Here is an 18727-nt window from a genome sequence, read left to right as displayed (position 1 = left end):
CTAACAGGCAAGAGCAGTGGGGGAAAGGTAGGCACTACAGGTGTCTCTCTCTGACCTGGGTATCGAGTCTAGTCCCCAAAAGCCTCAGGAGGCCAGGGGGCCCACTGAGGTGCTCAGGGCTGAGGGATGGATGCCCCACAGTCACCGAGGCCGATGCTGCTCTGACTGCCATCCACACAACCCAGGCCCTCCAGCAAATCTACATCCAACTCTGCCACACGCCTGCTTCAACTTTGTTTTTTTTTTTTTTTGTCGGTCGTGGGGCTTGAACTCTGGGCCTGGGCGCTGTCCCTCAGCTCTTCAGCTCAAGGCGAGCGCTCTACCACTTGAGCTACAGCGCCACTTCCGGTTTTCTGGTGGTTTATTGGAGATAGGAGTCTCACGGTCTCTCCTGCCCGGGCTGGCTTTGAACCGCGATCCTCAGATCCCAGCCTCCTGAGTAGATAGGATTACAGGCGTGAGCCACCAGCGCCCGGCGCGTGCTTCAACTTTGAAGCAGCAGCCTTTGAGGCCCTGAACCGGCATGTGCTGCGGGGCACTGGAAGACGGCAGCAGAGAAAGCGACCGCGTCCTTCCACTTTTCCCACATGTAACAATAGACAAGATTATCAGCTTCAGATGAAAGTTGTTTCTCGAAAGTGGCTTTCCTGCTAGCGGTTCGGTTTACAACGAAACTCGGGGAACCGGGAAGTGACGGGCGAGCCCGCGGCCAGGCGGGGAGCAGGTGTACCTGGAAGCGCTAGATTACCAGCGGTTTCCTCCCCCACGGCTCTGAGCGCTGCAGATAAGAGCGTTTTTTTGTGACTCAGCACACCAAGCACTTTAGAAAGCACCATGCAGTTCCCAGAAATTTCTCGCAAAAGAGCCTGGGGTTTGCGGACTCCCCGCAGACTCGGGATCCACAAGGGGCGCCGGCGGCCCTCACCCCTACGCGCCCCCCCCCCCCCGGCGGAGCGCGTGGGGGCGGGGCCTGCGGCGCCGTTGCCCGGCAACCAGGAGGCAGGGCAGGGGCGGGGCCTGCGGGAGCGGGCGCCCGCCGGCCGGGGGCGGGGCCTGGGCGGGGCCGCCCGTCACGTGTGTACACAGGGCCCCGGCGGCGTGCGCGCCGTGAGCCCCGCCGCCTCCGCGGAGCCCCGAGCCCCGAGCCGCCCGCCAGCGGCTCTCGCGCGGGCCGCCGCCCAGCCAGCGGGTGAGTGGGGCCCGGGGCCTGGGGTCGGGTCGGTCGGGCGAGCTCCCGGTGTCGGCCGCGGAGGGGGGGGGCAGCCACCGCTCCCGGGGCTCAGCCTCGCTCGTCCTTCGCCCGGGGCCCGGCCCAGCGTCGCTGCTGTCCCCGCGGGAGGGACCGGCGCCCGGCCAGCCGAGCCCGGTCTGCCGCGCCAGGGGCGGACCGCCAGGGGCCGGGCGCCCGCTGGGTCACTGACCCGAGGACCCGCGGCCAGGTCGCCGCTCGCGTAGGCGGCGCTGGCCCCTCACCTGTCCCGGCTCGGGGTCACCGCGGCCGCCCCTCCGGTGACGGGGTCTCAGGACGCCGGGATAGCAGACCGGTGTCGAGCGCCCCGTCCAGCGCGCAGCGGGGACAGACGCCTTCGAAGTCTGGCTGGTTGGAAAATCGGCCCCCTCCGCGCTGTCACCGCGCCGGGCGGGCGTCCCGCCCAGCCTGGCCCGGGACAGCGTCGCGCTGGCCGAGCCGCAGCACCTGCCACCTTTGATCTCCTTATCTGCGGACAGGGGCTTAGTTGAGATCCTGTCCCACGTTAAGCAACCAGCACCTCTCCTGAGGGAGCAGCGTGACGCCCCCTCTTTTTTCTTTCCTATCTTCTGCATTTAGTAGAAGCACTCACAGAGGAGCAAGCAGCGTCTGTGAATCGAGAGGTTCTGACCCAGGAGGCGCTGCTCGTGCTTCGTGGTGACCAGGCACTATATTGTCCTAACTGGGGCACTGCTAAGAGTGAAAAGAGGCATTATTAATAATTACACCAAATGGCTCACTCCTGTAATCTAATCCTACCTACTTAAGAGGCTGGAACTTGGAAGGGTTTTGGTTTGAGAACAACCCCTGGCAGAAAAGTCCGGGAGACTCTATTTTCAAAACCAGCAAAAAAAAAGTCTGGCTGGAGGCATGGTTCAAGTAGTAGAGCACCAGCTGAGCAATCAGAAGGCCTTAAGTTCAAGTCTCAGAAAAGCAACTAATTACACCAGGTCTAGACATTACTCTTGACCTGCTATACAGCTCCTTAAAGACCAGATCTCCAAACCAGAATCAGAACCTCTTCCTAAATGAAGATGGCTTTTAAAAATTTGAATATATTCAGCACTTATTGTGCCCTTTGTGTTACAGATAGGCCACACAGGTGTCCCCTTGTTGTCCTGCCTTTCTCATGAGTATGGAAACACCCTGAGGAGGGAGGAATACAGATGGAGGGTAGAATGTAAATGTCAGAGTTGACTTGGCATTTGTATTTCATGAGTCTCTAAATAAGCTGATGAGAAAAAAGTGAAAACATAAGGAAATTTAGGAAGAGATGTAAAGGTGGACGGCATCTGTTTAACAGTGGATAAGTGGCACTCTTAGGAAAGCTTGGCTGGATAGCTGACAGGCAGGAAGCTGGGTATGCTGCTCACTGGGGAGGGAGAGGAAAGGAAAGAGCTCTTCTTCCTCTCTCTGCCCCTGAAGTTACTTAGAATCCTGAAATAGGAACTGTCAACTGTCCTGTAATGACCTAGCTACATTGTGGAACCATATAGCCAAGGCTAGGCCTTTGGGGAGGGGAGCAAATCGTCCAGGTTCACGTGTAAGTGAGCATGATAGTCAACGGATACTTGGATACTGATTTCTTTTCTGTTACTCCTACCCGAAGGTGCCCCAGCTTCCCCACTCCCCAAGGCAAGGCTGGCTCTACTACCACACTTGCCTGACCTGGTAGCACCAGACTGCCTCTGTCCACAGGCTCTCAAAGGGCCAGGACTCCAAAGCACCAGTTCCAGAGCCCAGGGGCACTCCATTTGGAAAGAAAAGCTGAAAGTTTTTGACTGGCTTGAGATGCAACATGAGAAGCTGCTGAGGAGAGAGGAACTGGGTCTCTTGGGAGTGAGTGCAGGAGCCCTGTGCAAAACAAGCAGAAAGGCAGATGGAGATGGGCAGGTGTCCTGTGTACCCCAGAGCACACCCTGGGCCCCTCCATGCATGCTGAGGGGAATGTGGGGGGGGGGGCTCCCAATTTTAATCAGAACCAGAGCAAATCAAGTAAGCAGCTCTCTAGATTAGCCCAACCGTGAGAGTAAAAATAAACACCAAGGCTGTGATAAGATCTGCAGCTTCCCTGCAGGTAAGACTTCAGGAAGCCCAGATGGGGTGCCACGCCTGCTGCTTGGGGTTTGAAATAGAGACTTCTGTTTTCAGCCTGGACCATGAATTTCTGAGTTGTTGTATGTGTGTGTGTTTTTCCTTTTCCTGTTTTCCCTGGTCTGGTGTATTTGGACAGGGCATTAATTTTTTTTTTGGGGGGGGTGGGGGGTCCGGTCATGGGGCCTGAACTCTGGGCCTGGGCACTGTCCCTCAGCTCTTCAGCTCAAGGCTAGCGCTCTACCACTTGAGCCACAGCACCACTTCCGGCTTTTTTCTTTTTGCTTATGTGGTGCTGAGGAATTGAACCTAGGGCCTCGAGCATGCGAGGCAAGCACTCTACCACTGAGCCACCTTCCCAGCCCTAGGGCATTAACTTTAAACCACATTAGTTGGGGGAAAACAGTCTAAGTAGCTAGTACTAATAAAGAACGTATGTCCCATCTTCTTCCAGGGAGATAGAGTCCAAGGCCCCTGCACAGGCACCCAGTTTGCTCTTGGCCAGGGTTGCTGGTGTCAGCCCCAAGGGCTTTCCAGAGCCAGCAACAAGCACACTCTTGGCCATGGACCGACAGCATGCTCCCTGTACGCAGCTAGGCCAGGTTGCCCGGCTCACACTCACTGCTTGGCTGTGGGAATTAGAAAGCAAATGTCACTCAAATCCAAACCAGCTATCCACATAAGGAGGCTTCTTACTGCACCCTAGGAAGGCACAGCCTCAGTGATCAGAGCCAGCCCAAGCCAGCTCTCCACACTGAAAACCATGACAGCCTGGGCCTCCCCTGAGCGCTGGGCTCTGAGAGCTGGATGCTAATTGTCGCCAAGGCCTCTGCCTATTACTATCAAAACAAATAAACACTTGGGAGTCATTTTCAAAGCACTCTGATTGTTCCAGAACATGCACCCCAAGTGAGTCTCCTGGTGCACAGCAGGTCTCCTTCCAACAGAAGTAGCTTGCCAGGTGCCTGGGCTGGGAGGCCTCACAGCTGGGAGGCCGAGCTGTCTGCCCACTGGCTCCCCAGCCCTCACACACACTGTGCCTGGGCCCTGTAATCTATTGCTAGGGACATCTACATCCCCAAAAGTTAAACTGGGACTACTCTGGCCCGGCTTCTTCCCTTGTGCACAAGTTGTGCACAGCAGCAGAGGGAGATGGCTGTACCTCAGCACCATGGCTGTGGGCATGATCAGGGAGGCATTCCCAAGGGTGCTGGTGCCCAGAGCAAAACACCATGGGTGAGTAGAACAAAGGCAGGTCGAATAGACAGGACACAAGGATATCTCAGACATGCATGGAGAAAGGTCCCCCCCCCCCCCCCCCCCCGCCCCGAGCTGAGAGGGGAGGCCCTAAACAGAGGAAGGCAGACTTTCCTGGTGAACAGTAGCAGGAAAAGGAGACCGAGAGGTTATAGTGAGTCAGGTCCAGCCATCCCCCCTTCCCCCGCTCCGAAACTTTCTGTGCTGGGCCTGCACTGTCCATATCCCTGTGTCCCTGTTGCCACAGACAGTTCCCTTGGGCCACTCCTGGCATCCACTGCCATCAGGGATCACTGATCAGCTCTAGGCTTTTGTTGCTTACTGACCATCACTATGAGCAGATTTACAGTCAGTTCATGCCACAGGGCTCTTTTAAAATAAGGTGTACAAGAAAGAAGCCAATGTCTCACCATAATACACTCCAAACAGCCAGGCTGAATGGGGCCCTTGTCCTATCCATTGTGGCCTCAGGAGGTGGTCCATGTGGGGTCCACCCAGTTACAAGCAGAAAGGCTGGGGTAGGGTAGGTAGTTCCCATGGTAGAAGACCACTTAGCATGCCCAAGGCCCAGAGTTCAACCCCCAACCCCCACTACAGCCCCCCAAAAAGGTATAAGCAGAAAATAACTTCAACCCTTTTTTTTTTTTTTTTGGTCGGTCGTGGGGCTTGAACTCTGGACCTGGGCGCTGTCCCTCAGCTCTTCAGCTCAAGGCTAGCGCTCTACCACTTGAGCTACAGTGCCACTTCCGGTTTTCTGATGGTTTATTGGAGATAGGAGTCTCACGGTCTCTCCTGCCCGGGCTAGCTTTGAACCGCGATCCTCAGATCTCAGCCTCCTGAGTAGCTAGGATTACAGGCGTGAGCCACCAGCGCCCGGCAACTTCAACCCTTGAAGCACATCTTCTTCCCAATTCTGCGTTCCTTGGAGAGCAGTGAAGACAGGCCAGAGAAGCAAGTATTTTACCCTGTAGTATGGCACTGGAGACTATCAGAGGCCCCAGCTAGAACACAGTGACTGCAGTTTGGCAGAGCCTCTCTGGTCCCCCAAGTGAGCTGAGCGCTGGAGGGTCTTCCTCATCCACCGTGCCCTGCCTGTGTGTGCTTACGCCGCTCACTTGGACTCGTGTGCTGCTGCCCCTATGTCTCCACTTTACATGTCAGTCAAGCATGATTCTGAGCAAAAGGCCACAGGCCAGCCTCCTAGTGACAGCAGGGAGGCTGGTAGCCTGCCCCTCTAGGGCCCACCTTCACGAGAATTGCTTTATTTAATCCTCCTGACATGCTCATAAGGATTTTCTGAAACAGGGAAGCAGGCAGAGCTAGCAGCAACCTCCTAAAAAAGCTTGAAGCAGGAAGAGTGGCATGCAAACCTAAGGGGGCCTGGCTCCCAGTGCCACTGCCCTGGCTCTCGGCAGACTTCAGGGCACAAGCCCCCTGCCAGCAGCCAACTGATTCCAGAGGCCAAGTTGGTATGTAAAAAGCAGTTTTAGGACTGTGGGGCCATGTTGCAAGTTCATGTTGGAGCAGGGAGCCCTGGGGGTGGGAGGACGGGGGCAGGGGGGGCGGGGGGGGGTGTTGGACAACAGCTGCTGTGCTCCTGTCTGTGTCGCATTCTGTCAGCCAGGCCCAGGCACACCTACTGTTCTGACTTAGGTCAGAACAGTATGTTCACAACTGTGCCCTAGCTGCTAGGACCCCAGACCCTGCAGACCAAGATGCATCAAGATGTATTGTCTCACAGATCCACAGGGGCTCTGCCTGCACCCAGGCGTGTAGCAGGATGTCTAGGCCAGGTGCTTCGAGGATGTTTGAAGATGACCTCTGGGAAGGTGGGAAGCTTGTGGGGCTACTGTTAGGAATCAGGAAGAAACCCAAGATCTCCAAACTGTTCAAGGCTCAGAACAAAGCAGCCAGCCACCCAGCTTGGGAGGATGGGCACTGCTACAAATTTCAAGAAGGCAGAAAGCTCCCCAGACCACTGGGTTGGTTCTGATCTCAGCAAGGACCCTGTCCTGCCTGTCCCTACTGGTCTGGAGACCAGACATTCCCACAGGTTTTCTTTTCATTTCAGTAGTATGGACTAGGGCCTCACACAGGCTATCCAAGTGTTCTACCATTTGAGCCACACCTCCAGCCCTTTTGATTCTTCATTTACAGAGTCTCATTAACTTTGCCCACGCTGGCCTTGAATTTGAGATCTTCTTGCCTCCACCTCCTAAGTCCTAAGCAACTACAGGTGTGAACTACCATGACCAGCTTTCTTTTCTCAAGTTACTCCACAACTGCTCAGTTGGATGGGACAGAAGGGACAGCCCCTCTGGGGCCAAGGCCACAACTTCCAACATGACACCTGAAGCCTTCTTTCCAGGAAGTCAGGTCCAGCTCTCACCCATAAGGATATCTGAACACAGTGACTCTCCAGTAGGATACACATGAAGGCCCTAGCTGAAGACACAGGGCAAGGGAGGCTGTGGAAACAGCTAAGTCCTTACAACCCCACAGGGCAGGCACCTACCTGGGCCGCCCCTGGTGTACCTCAGAGGGAAACAAAACCTGTTTTTTGGCACACTCCTGTGTGCCTACCCAACAGAACCGTGACAGGCTCAGAATGGCCTGAGGGTACCCCAAGTCAGCAGGGAGGCCTGGACAGGAACAGAGCCACAAATGGATCACCAGTATTCTGCCCCCTTCTGCCCCCAGCTTCCAGCAGGCTCCCCTCAGTGGAGAGGCCCCTGCCCCCACCCATATGTTCTTGGAGGCTTTGCAGGGCAGCCCTGCCCAGCCCCCTCCCCTCCTTCCCTCCCCCCCCCCCCCCCTAGTCCTAACCCCTAGCTCTGAATGTATGTGCCCAGTTCTTTCTGCTGTAGCAGTACCTGGGACAAAGACAGAAGGGGTAAGGAGCCTGGCAGGCTACAGTTCTGAGTGGATCAGGGACCAGCCAAGCGGTGGGGAACATTTCCACGCACACTCTCAGCTGGCTCCAATGCCTTCATTCAGCCCTCTGCCTCTCTCCTCCTCCCTGACCTGTGTGGGCTCCACAGGCTTGGAACCTTGGAGACTGTACCCATGTATGTAAGGCTGTGCCAGCTGCCTCTGGGAATGAATCATCAGCAGCATAAGGCTGGCCAATACTTGTTGCCTTCTTTGACTCTGGCAGTTTGAACTCAGGGCAGATGTTCTACCAACTGAGCAAACCTTTCAGTCCCTTTTTGCTTTGGTTATTGCTCAAGTAGCGCTCCTGCCTAGATAGTGATTCTTCTACCTCTGCCTCTTTGGTAGCTGGGGTCATAGGTGTGTGCTACCATGCCTGCCTGCCATGCCTCCCCCTTTAAGAGTATGATTTCTAAAAAGAGAGGGCATATGAGTCACCTATCAATGAATTTTCTTTCATTTTTCTGACCTTGTGTTTTCACTTGGCTTTCTAACTTATGGTTAGTACTCTCCCACTTTAGTGTAGTATTTTGTTGGCTATTTTGGAGATGGTGTCTTGCCATCTTTCCCAGGCCAGTTTTGAACCTTGGTTTTCCAGGTCTCAGCCCTGAGTAGCTAGTACTGCAGGAGTGAGCCACCAGCACCCAGTCTCAATGAATTCTACTGGGAAGAAAACAACAAAATGGTCTGGGACATTTGGAGAGTCTGAGGTCTTGTGACCCTTCTCCCTCCTAAGCAGTATCCCAGCACCTGCATCACATCTGGGCTCACTCTGCTTCTGGCTCACAGGGACTCAAGGCCTGCTTCATGCCCAGGGGACAGCCGTCCAGAGAAAGCTGGGCCTTGGCTTGTGGTACAGTGCCTTCCTCCTACCACATCCCAGCTCACTGCACAGAAGGGAGCAGCTTTGAGCTCTGTATTGGCTGGGATTCCAAGGGAAGGTGGATACTTCCTCCCATAGTGATGAGAGAGGAGGGGAACAGGGTGTGTACCATGTCCTCAGTCTTCTAGGAGAGCTGTGCCAGGATCAGAGCATGACTGAAGCCTGGTCACCACTTGAAGCTGGTGGAAAAGCTACCTGGGGCTGGCTGTGCCCTGAGCTAGTAGAAAAGGGGGTGAGGGAGGAAGTAAGGGCCCTACTGAGGAGAAGTTCATCTGAATGGAGGGGTGCAAGGGAACTGGAGACAAGGACAGCTCCTGGTGCTGGTCTGAGGAATGTGAGCACAGACAGGGGATAGGGTGGGACCTACAAGTGTGGCAGGTCCTGCCGGAAGCGTGGAGGAGGTTTTTGGAGATAGGAGTAGCCAAGGACAAGAATGGAAGGTGGACAAACCAGCCAGTGCGACAGGATCAGGTCCTGGTGGGAGGAGGAGGAAGGGGAGGAGATGACTAAGGAAGGTTGCAAGAGGTGAGGCAGGCCCTTCCTTCTGTGGGCTCCAGGCATGTGGGGAGTTGGACAGGCAGTGCTTTAGGGCTGCAGGTAACAAGTCAAGGAATGGTCTGATGGTCTGATATGTCTGCTGGGGTCCCTGGAAATTGTATGCTGAATCTGGGCCTCAACTCATGAGCAGCGCCCCCTGGGGGCTGGAGATTGCACAAGTTCTTGTGCAGTGAGGCATTCCTGGAACACCCTCCCCTCCAAGCTTTCACTGTCAAGACACTGAGCACACTTTTTTTTGGGGGGGGGGGGCAGTCTGGGGCTTGAACTCAGGGCCTGAGCACTGTCCTTGAGCTTCTTTTGCTCAAGGCTAGTGCTCTACCACTTGAGCCACGGTGCCACTTCCGACCCTTTCTATGTGTGTAGAACTGAGAAAATGAACCCAGGGCTTCATGCATGCTAGGCAAGCACTCTATCACTAAGCCACATTCCCAGCCCCACTGAGCCCACTTCTGAGGAGACTATTTTGTGGTACGTTCTCTTAACCTCCAAATCTCCCACCCTCTAGTTCTGAGCTCTTTATTCTCATGAAGGAATTTTACCAGAAGGCCTGGCTGACTGGAAAGGCTGCTCAGCCCAGGTCCTGTGACCTGTGTTGAAGAGTGGAAACCAAGTCATTGTCCCACTTCCTCAAATAGGGAAGAAGTGAGGATCTCAGGGAATGGGGGTGCAGTTCCACTCTATCTCAGGGTGGGGGCTGGGGAAGCAGAATTGGTGCCGGCCTCAACAGGATGGGATCTCCCTGCCCAGTTGGCTCCCGGGTGATAATGGAGGAAGTGTCACTCATCATGGCTGGGTGGCAAGGACGGGCAGGGACCAGACTGACTGAGCTCAGTGGCCATAGCCCGCCCTCCCAGCACACAGCCAGCTCTGCTTTCTGCTCTCTGCTGGCCAGGGGCACTGCATGGGGCAGCTGCAGGGACACTACTCTAGGGGATTGCTGGCTTGTCCTCCCCTTTCCCATCTTGGTCTCACCAACACCCTTGCCGTAGGTGCGGCTGGTCCCCAGTCCCCCAGTGACTAGAAGACCCCTGCAGGGCAGTGTCAAGACAAAGCAACCAATGTCATTTTTAGGACTGATGATGAAAACAAGTATCTTTGGGCTTGGGGGTCTTCATCTGAAATAAAAGTTCTGAGAACAGATAGAAAAATACCCAGAAGCTACCTCTAGCTACAGAAGGATCCTCAACTTATCAGCACTTTAATAAGCTGCCAACACAACACAGCCGCTGCCCCTCTGCTGGGCCTGGTCTGGTGTGACCACCCCACACGGTGGCATTGATCTCAAACCAGAGGCTGGGCCACACTGAGTGTGAACACCCAGGGGAATTCTAAACCGATGCTGCTTCACGTGACACTCTCTGGAGTTCCAGGCCACCCAGCTGGCAGGCATCAGCCCTTCCTCCTGCTCCATTTTCAGTGGCAGGGCATTAGCAGTCCTGGCAGCTTCAGTCTCCCTCTACTGTGTTCAGGGTGCCGGGGGAGAGCAGCCCTGCCAGGCAGGGCTATCTGCAGGACAAGCCTCGGGCTCACATCTGTGCTCCTGGGTTGGTCCTCTTTAATCTTTTTTTTTTTTTTTAATTTTATTGTGAAGATGCTATACAGAGGGGTTACAGTTACATGAGTAAGGTAATGAGTACATTTCTTGCTGAGCATTGATACCCCCTCCTTTGTTTTTCTCCAACTATCCCTCCTCCCCTGCCCCCCTCCCAGGTCCTCTTTAACTTGATGTGCACGAGCTTGGGCAACCTGGAAACATGGGCTTCTATTTTAAGCCTGCCTTGTGCCATACTGCATTTTCCAAGTGTTCTGTCCCTAGGCCTGCAGTGAAAGTGGACAGAATCTCTATGGTAAAGGCTTGGAGAGGTCCAACTATTTTGTCCTTAGTTGCTGCAGACAAATGTCTATTCGCTTTATTTTCTCAAGGGTCAAGAGAACTCAGCTACAGAGCCAAAGGATGCTTGTGGTTGGGACATGTGTGAGGCACCACAGCAGACCTGAGCCCGGACCCCCAGAGATATGAACGACTTGATGTGCAGCCGACCGTCCAAGTCCAAACTCTCATTCTCGAAACCGGCAGTAAACATAGATAGGGAGGGGCCGCTGCGCCTGCCAAGGGAGGCAGAAACTTGGTGAGTAATTTACTGGAGGAAAACAAGTGCCGCCTCCACGGCACGAGCCTTCACAAGCACGCGGCTCTCACGCACGCTCAGCCTGTGCTGCCAGTTGCTGCAGAGCAGCAGGGCTTCCAGGGACACCACAGGGCCTCTGGGCTGCGGAGACCGCCTAGCCCTGCCATGCTGCCCACTGATGGTGTCTGGATCCCCCAGCACAGAGGAATGTGGGACCTAAGATAAAGGTAAGGAAGAGGTGGGGGGGGGGGGGAGAGGGAGGACAGGCAGTTGAGTCACATAGAGGCACCAGGGAGAAGCTGCCTGTGGGGAGGAGGCGGTGCTAGTGAGCAACCACCATCCAGAGCTTCCCAGTCAAGTGACAGGAATGCTGAGCGAGAGGGATAGAGTGGAGAGGGAGAGAGGACTGGATCTGCCTGGAGCTCAGTGTGTCAGGCCAGGGTCAGCCTGTGCGGCCAGCAGAGAGGACACTGTCTCAGTCAGGATGTGAAGGGCCACCTTGGAAGGGGATGTGTGGCTCTCACAGCCTGTTCCTAGCTTGAGGAAGAAGGTACTGAGTGAGAACATGAAGAGACACCTTGACAAAGCTTGGGTCTAGGATGCCATGCAAAGACCAGGCCAACAGGGGTCTGGTGGACAAGAATGTCACAATGCAAGCTTCAGCTTAACCCCAGTGGCCAGAGCCAGAAGGCTCAGTGGGCAGGAGCCAGAGTACCAAACTGTCCAATGGCTGGGTTGGGCCAGTGGTCAGGATTTGGGCAAAGCACTCCAGAAGGATAAATAGAAGGACAGAAGACATCTAGCAACCACACATTTCAGGAATGGGTTGGGTTGCACATCTCCTGCGATGCTCTTGGCCAAGGTAGATAGTGAAGAAATGCATAGTATGGCGAGCAGCACTTGCTTGCATTGGAGGACCTGGGAGGGCTGGGGGCATGGTTCAAATGGTGGAGTGCCTGTGTAGCAAGCACTGGGGAATGGGGGCAGAGGGGAAAAGACCAATACTTGAGTGCAAACACTTGTCCAAGGAAGGAAAGTGGGTACCTGCATCTGATGGGATCCAGTGCTAAGCACCTCTCCTGCTGGGCACCAGTGGTCTTGACTAAGGATGATGTCAGGAACCTCATATTTACCTGAAATGTCGGGGCAGACCTCTGGCCAAGCTGCCAGTGCTATGGGACTTTAGCTACTGGCTCCAGACCCTCCATTTCCTTCCTGCAGCCCTTCCCAACACCAACTGGGCCCCACTGTGGATTATGTGTCTGGCAGGAGTCTGGTGGTGGCCAGAGGTCCGTCCTCACTGCCATGATCCTAAGTGGCAGTGTGACCCTGTACACATGCCCACCCGCAGGACACGGTGGGTGGGGACGCAGTGGCGCCAGCACTGCAGCCTAGCTTCCTCCCTTTGTTCAGAGCTTGGGAAACAGGAGCGTTGGCTTCCTGTGCATCTGCCTACAAGTATTTTATTCTGGGAGCAGAATAAAATACACTAAAAGTTAACATTCTGAGTGTAAGGTTTCCTTCCAAAGAATTGGACATTTTTGGACATGGGATCTGAGGGAATCCTTTCTCTACACTGTGAGTTTCTTCTTGGAGTATGTCGAGACCATTGGACAGATGTAGTCTGTAACCCTGCCTTGTGCTTCCTGAGATAGGCCAGACCCTGGGGCTCAGGCTGCCCCAGGGCTGACCATCTATGCTATAGCCGCTACTCCTAGAATGGGCAGATGCAGGCAGCCACAGCCACTCTGTAGTTCTCAAGAGAATGGTTGACCCTGGTGCAGGACCCGCAGGATCCTCAAGCAGACTCCTGTTTTCACGCACTCCTCCCAACATGGCAGCTCTTCTTGGGGGTCATGGGCCCAGGCCTAGCTGGTATAGCACCAGAGTCTTCACACAACCATTCCCTTGGGCCAGGCACACCTGCCCACAGATGTTTGTGTCCATGTCCTACCAGGTGCCAAGGAGTGTGCTTCCAGGTGCTCAGTGGATGTCAGCTTCAAAGGGTAGGAGCCAAGCAGGACTGGCTGCTATGTGGGGCTGGTGGCGGGGACACCCCAGAATTGCCAGGTGTCCTGCGTTTGGGTGATGGTGAGCACTTGTCACAGCCAGTGTGGCTCGGGACACAGCAGCGTCTGCAGTGGTGCCCTGGCAAGTCACCCGGCTCTGCTGTCCTTTAGAAGCAGCCCAGAGTCACCATGTCCACTAGGTCCCCTTAGCCTCTGAGCCTGGGCCCTCCCCTGCACAGAGAAAACAGGGCAGTTGTCCCAGGAGTCTGGTGGTACTGAGCTAGAGGACAGGGTATGACTGTTTCTCTCTCCACAGAGGCGCCATGTGGAGCTGTGGCCTCCTCAATGACACAGGACGTGGTGAAGAACAGCTATGCCAGGACCTGCGCCTGGGGCTCTGGGTCCTCTCCCTGCTCTACCTCGTGGCAGGCGTTCCTGTGGGCCTGGGCTACAATGCCCTGCTGGTGCTGGCCAATGTGAACAGCAAGAGCAGCATGACCATGCCAGATGTCTACTTTGTGAACATGGCCGTGGCCGGCCTGCTGCTGGCTGCACTGGCCCCTGTGCACCTCTTGGGACCTCCCCACTCCAGGTGGGCGCTGTGGAGTCTCAGCAGCGAGGCCCACGTGACGCTGCTGATCCTGTTCAATGTGGCCTCCCTGGTGACCATGTACTCCACCGCACTGCTCAGCCTTGACTACTACATTGAGCGGGCTCTGCCACGCACCTACATGGCCAGCGTGTATAACACGAGGCATGTGTGTGGCTTTGTGTGGGGTGGGGCGCTGCTCACCAGCTTCTCCTCCCTGCTCTTCTACATCTGCAGCTATGTATCCTCCAGGATTGCTGAGTGTGCCAAGATGCAGAACACAGAGGCTGCTGATGCCATCCTGGTGCTCATCGGGTATGTGGTACCGGGCCTGGCTGTGCTGTATGCACTGGCACTCATCTCGCGTGTCCGGAAGGAGGCCACACCCCTTGACCAGGATACAGGCAGGCTGGACCCCTCAGTACACAGGCTTCTGGTGGCCACAGTGTGCACACAGTTTGGGCTCTGGACGCCTTACTACTTGAGCCTCCTGGGGCACACAGTGCTGGCCTCGAGAGGGAGGCCTGTGGATGGGCACTACCTGGGGATCCTGCATTTAGCCAAGGATTTGTCCAAGTTTTTGGCTTTCCTGAGCAGTTCCATAACGCCCCTTCTCTATCGTTACATCAACAAGACCTTCCCCAGCAAACTGCGGCGGCTGATCAAACGAATGCACTGTGGGCATCGGCACTGCTCCCCTGGCCCCTCGGGCATACAGCAGGTGATGGCACAGGCATAGGGGACAGCCACAGGCCCAGGTCTGGATACAGAGCCTATGACAGGCAGAGTACTTTGCCACCCAGCGCTGCAACACTTGCTTCCCCTGGGGGGTGTGCCAGAGGGACAACAGCACATGGATGTTTTCCTTCAAGTTTCCTGTGTTGTCCCCTTAATGACAGATCTTGGGCCAAGGTCCTGTGGAAGGCAGCAGGTGCCTCTCCCAGACCCTCCTGCCTGGAGCTGTGAGCCTCTTTGCTAATATCTTCCCAAACGCACTGACCTCCGCCCCTGTGGCATCAAATGAAGAGAAGAAAACCCAAAGCCAGTATTGGTACCCTGTACTTCAGGGCAGATTCCCCTTTCACTGTTTTATAAAAAGACATGCCTGATGTTAAGATGAGGAAAACAGAACCAGTGGGTGCAGATGTCTGCTATACAGTATCATGAAGGGCAGGCACAGCACATTGGCTTGGCATGCTGCAGCCACACAATCAGGCTCTAAGTGATGGTCAGTGAGCACTGGCTCCATGTACCTGCTTCCCTCCTGCACGGAGGACAGCAGCCCACTTATCTCAGCACACGCCTGTCTTTCCACATAAGATGCTCTAAGTGTGCACACAACTATAAAGAAAAATAAACGCAAGGAAAAGGAAAACACCATCAGACTTCTGACAGAACACCAAAGCCAAAGGGCCTCCCCAGGGCAGAGGTCTGGTTTGTGAGGCCTGGAGGGATGAGAAGGGCAGGACTGCCCTTGGCTTGGCTCCTGAGCTGGCCAGGGACTGGTGGCCAGAGATGTGGCACCGCATGTGGACATCAGCTCTGGAGCAACTCAGACTAGAACCCCCAGGCCAATGATGCCTCAGGGAGACTTCTCTGGACTTCTGTCCACACATTTGGTAAAACATTATAAAGTGAAAAGTGGGAAGACTCCAGGTCTCCAGGACTAAGTTATAGCCTATAGTCCCCAGCCCTCAGTTCTGATGATCTCCCTGCATGATCCTTGGAGTAATGTGAGGTGCTTCAAGCTAGCCTTTGCAACTGCCGCTGTCTCTGCAGACGGTTGGGGTGATGGTGGGGTGCAGCCCCAGCCCCACACTGCAACACACATTGTCTATAACACATTTCCTTCTGACTGCCCAACACAGGCTGCCTCTGAGCTCACCCGCCCAAGGACCATGGCCCTGAGTGCTGTGGCTTTCTTATACAACGGCCTCCAGCTCTGCTCTTCCTGTCTTGGGAAATTCAGTTGCTTTCATTTTATTTATTGTATGCAAACTACATCCCTTTAGGACAGGCCTGAGGAAGTTTGCTGTGTGAAGAATTATGAAGATACACTGGACACTCTGGCCTCAGGGCCACATGGGACAAGTTCTGGAGGGCTCACTTTCCTCTCTGTAATCCATGGGGCTGAAGCAGGCAACCGTTTCCTCAGTTGGTTCTGACTGTAAGTTTTTAAAGGCATGCCAGGATCTTGCTACACCCTTAAAGCAGCCTACCTGGCTCACCCTCCCCTCAAGTGCAGGGCTAGGAAAGGCTGTGGCCTACACACTAGCTATGCATCCTGACTACAGCCTGTGCAATCTCCATGTTTGCTGAGGAAATAGCTCTGCAAAGAGCTACAAGGCCAGGTGAGCAGGCCCAGGGGCCAACCGCAGCTGAGCTTTTTGGGATCCACATGAAGAAAGCTGTTTATGCAGTGATGTTCTGGCTTAAAGGACCTTTTTCCTTGCTTATTCTAGTTTCACCTTTACTCCTGGAGGAGCTCCTAAGTAGGGCATGCTCCCACCACAAGTCAGGAGAGGCACCACCTCCTCCTTCCCCCACCAAACAAAGCAAGAAGGAGCCCAAGTCACATTTCTGCTCTGTGCAATTCCTCCATGACTTTAGGTACAAACTGGGGGACTGGATTCCTAGGACCTTACCACCATCTGCCTAGTCAGGTCTTTCTAGTGGAAACACACAGACACCTGACACACAGACATACACACACACTTTGCAGGCAGCCACCTGTAGCAAGCAAGCAAGATTCCTGATGTCGTGCGTCCTCATCCTGCCACCTCCAGGCCAGAGACCCTCCTTTTGCTTGCCTCCTACTGGTTCTAGCCTTCTGCCCACCCCAGTGGCTATTCTAACACCCCAATATGGCCCAATGATCTTTGGCCCTTGCTACCACCTTCCTGGGTTGAATTCATCCTGGGATCCAGTGTGCCTTGTATGTCTCTTGCCCTGCTCATGTCAGATTTCCAATTCACACACACATACACACACAGAGGACCTGGGATTCTCAGAGAAGATCCAAGGGTTCAGGGAAGAACCAATGGTCACATGCTCAGTGCTCAGTTCTTCCCAGGAATTTGAAGATGCTGTATGTTGGGGAGCCATTCATTCTGTTATTAGCGCTGCCTGGCTATTGGAAGTCAAAATGAATGATCTTATTTTCATTAACCCACATGTTGCCATGTTTCATTATTTATACCCCAAAAGGTGAACTTAATGTGGGGTTCCCTTCACAGAGGTTATGCAACACTGTAGAAAAGTGAACCTGCTGCTTGCCATGGCAGCAGACAGATCAAGAAACAACAAACACTTGTTCTTTTCAAAAAGCCCTGGGCAGAACACAAAGCAAGAATAAATGAAAGAAATAAGTCGCACACTGAGTTCTTGTATCTGTCCTCTACCTGTGGGCTCTGCCCCAGTAGCTGGACCACCTGCCTAAAGTTCTGTGACTGTGAAAGAACAAAGTACTGGAAAGAACCCCAACCAGCTAAAGGCAGACATCATCACTTACCACCCAATAGCAACATTAGTTTTTTTGAGACAAGGTCACACTAGATAGCCTAGGCTGGTCTGGAACCCATGTTTCTTCTGCACCAGCCTCTGAGGTGCAGAAATCACAGGCAGGCAATACCGTGCCCAGCTTCTGACTTCAGTTCTTAAGTACATGCTTGGAGGAGTGTGTGATGAAGAGCAGAAAACTAGCACAGAAAGTGCCATCGACCAAGCTGTTTCCCCCGCATATACCTCTACACTTGAGGGGCTCTATGGGTCATATTTACAGAGATTCTCTCAAATTAACAGACCGTGGGGCTCAGTACCCCTCATGTCCCTGGAAACTCCCTGTCAGCGGTAGAAAGTCGTGACCGGTTCCATGCCTACCACAGGCTGGAGGGCAAGGGCATCCTAGCCCAGTCCTGTTTGTCCCTGAAGGGAGATACAGTCCTCAGGCTGCTGTTCTTGGGGGCTCTGGGGCCCATGAGGATGGACTGAGGGGGTCCCAGGGAATGGAGAAGGGGCTCATGCAGCTTCCCGTCCTCTTCATAAAGGGTACACTGGTCTAATGTGAGAAGGGAATGAATGGACAAGTGGTTATCTGGGAATGACACCTAATCTGAAGAGACCCAAGTTTATATTTAAAATAAAGAATTTGCAGCCTGGAGGAACACATGGGAAACACAGTGTTGAAGGCATGGTTTTCTTGGCAAAGCCCAGGCTCAGCTTGGGGATCTAGATTCCAGCTGACCACCCTAGCTCAAGGCTAGGCCATTCTAAGGGCCTCTGGCCCTTGCATTCTGCCCACGCGCACCCACAAGGTAGAGCGCAGTAATGCTAGCTCCCTCCCCAGCACACAGCTGGCCTCAACTGCTCCTGCTCAACCCTACCACTCACATACTAAATGCCCAGTGGCTCATCAGGCTGAGGGGCCCCTCCCAGACCTTGCTGGAAACTTCTGCCTTCCCACATCCTATACAGGACATTCCTGGGCAATCCTACCACTGATGTCTCTGGGTGAGGGCTCTTTGAAAGCCCAGAGGTGGTCGTAGGAACCTCAAAGGTGGCAGCAGCAGCCATGTTCATGGAGTGCCTGTTGCTGACAAAGCTTGAAGTGCTCTGCGTAGGCCTGGCAGGTATGTCATGGGTGAGCTCATGGGTGCCAACTGCCTGCCCAGGTGGGGCTGAGGCCAGAGCAAGCTCCTCCACGCCTGGCCCTGTGTCTGATGTCACTGGCTCTGGTGGCCTGCTGGGGTGCACTTAGTCAGGAAAGGGTGCCCCATAGCATCCTCTGCAGGCCAGGGCAGGATGGGGCACAGCCTCAGCCATGACCATGTGTCACCAGAGCCCAGCAGCTACAACCTGGATCCCCTGCCTGCCCAGGGGCTGAGGTTTTCTCTAAATCAAATGGATATGAGCCCTCGCCATGGGCTTATCCAGTGTGGGCGCTGCCCCATTTCCACATCCACAGGAAGGTGAATCCCACAGAAATCCACCCTCCCTCTTACTAGGCTGGGTGGGGCAGCACTAAGCACA

The 18727-nt window shown here is 54.6% G+C and overlaps 2 protein-coding genes across 5 annotated transcripts in view; one reads left to right on the top strand and one right to left on the bottom strand.

Annotated features, from left to right (window-relative positions):
- The window catches only part of CUNH7orf50 (chromosome unknown C7orf50 homolog), a 103794-nt gene that overhangs the window by 27279 nt on the left and 57788 nt on the right, over positions 1-18727 (bottom strand). The window lies entirely within an intron of this gene.
- Gpr146 (G protein-coupled receptor 146) lies at positions 1115-16867 on the top strand. Of its 4 annotated transcripts, none has more exons than XM_042686589.1 (3): positions 1115-1189; positions 10896-11101; positions 13427-16867. In XM_042686589.1, exon 3 carries the CDS (start codon positions 13434-13436, stop codon positions 14436-14438), a length of 1005 nt encoding a protein of 334 aa, XP_042542523.1. In that variant the 5' UTR covers positions 1115-1189; positions 10896-11101; positions 13427-13433; the 3' UTR covers positions 14439-16867. The 4 variants fall into 4 exon arrangements, with proteins under 4 accessions (XP_042542523.1, XP_042542524.1, XP_042542522.1 ...); XM_042686590.1 differs by lacking the exon at positions 1115-1189 and adding an exon at positions 13059-13107 and having other exon boundaries at positions 10801-11101; XM_042686588.1 differs by lacking the exon at positions 1115-1189 and having other exon boundaries at positions 10802-11101.

This window comes from Dipodomys spectabilis, unplaced genomic scaffold, assembly GCF_019054845.1.
Source record: "Dipodomys spectabilis isolate Male_0828 unplaced genomic scaffold, ASM1905484v1 ptg000098l, whole genome shotgun sequence".
NCBI lineage: Eukaryota > Metazoa > Chordata > Mammalia > Rodentia > Heteromyidae > Dipodomys > Dipodomys spectabilis.
Note: the sequence above shows the minus strand (reverse complement) of the source record. Positions and strands in the feature narration are given on the sequence as shown.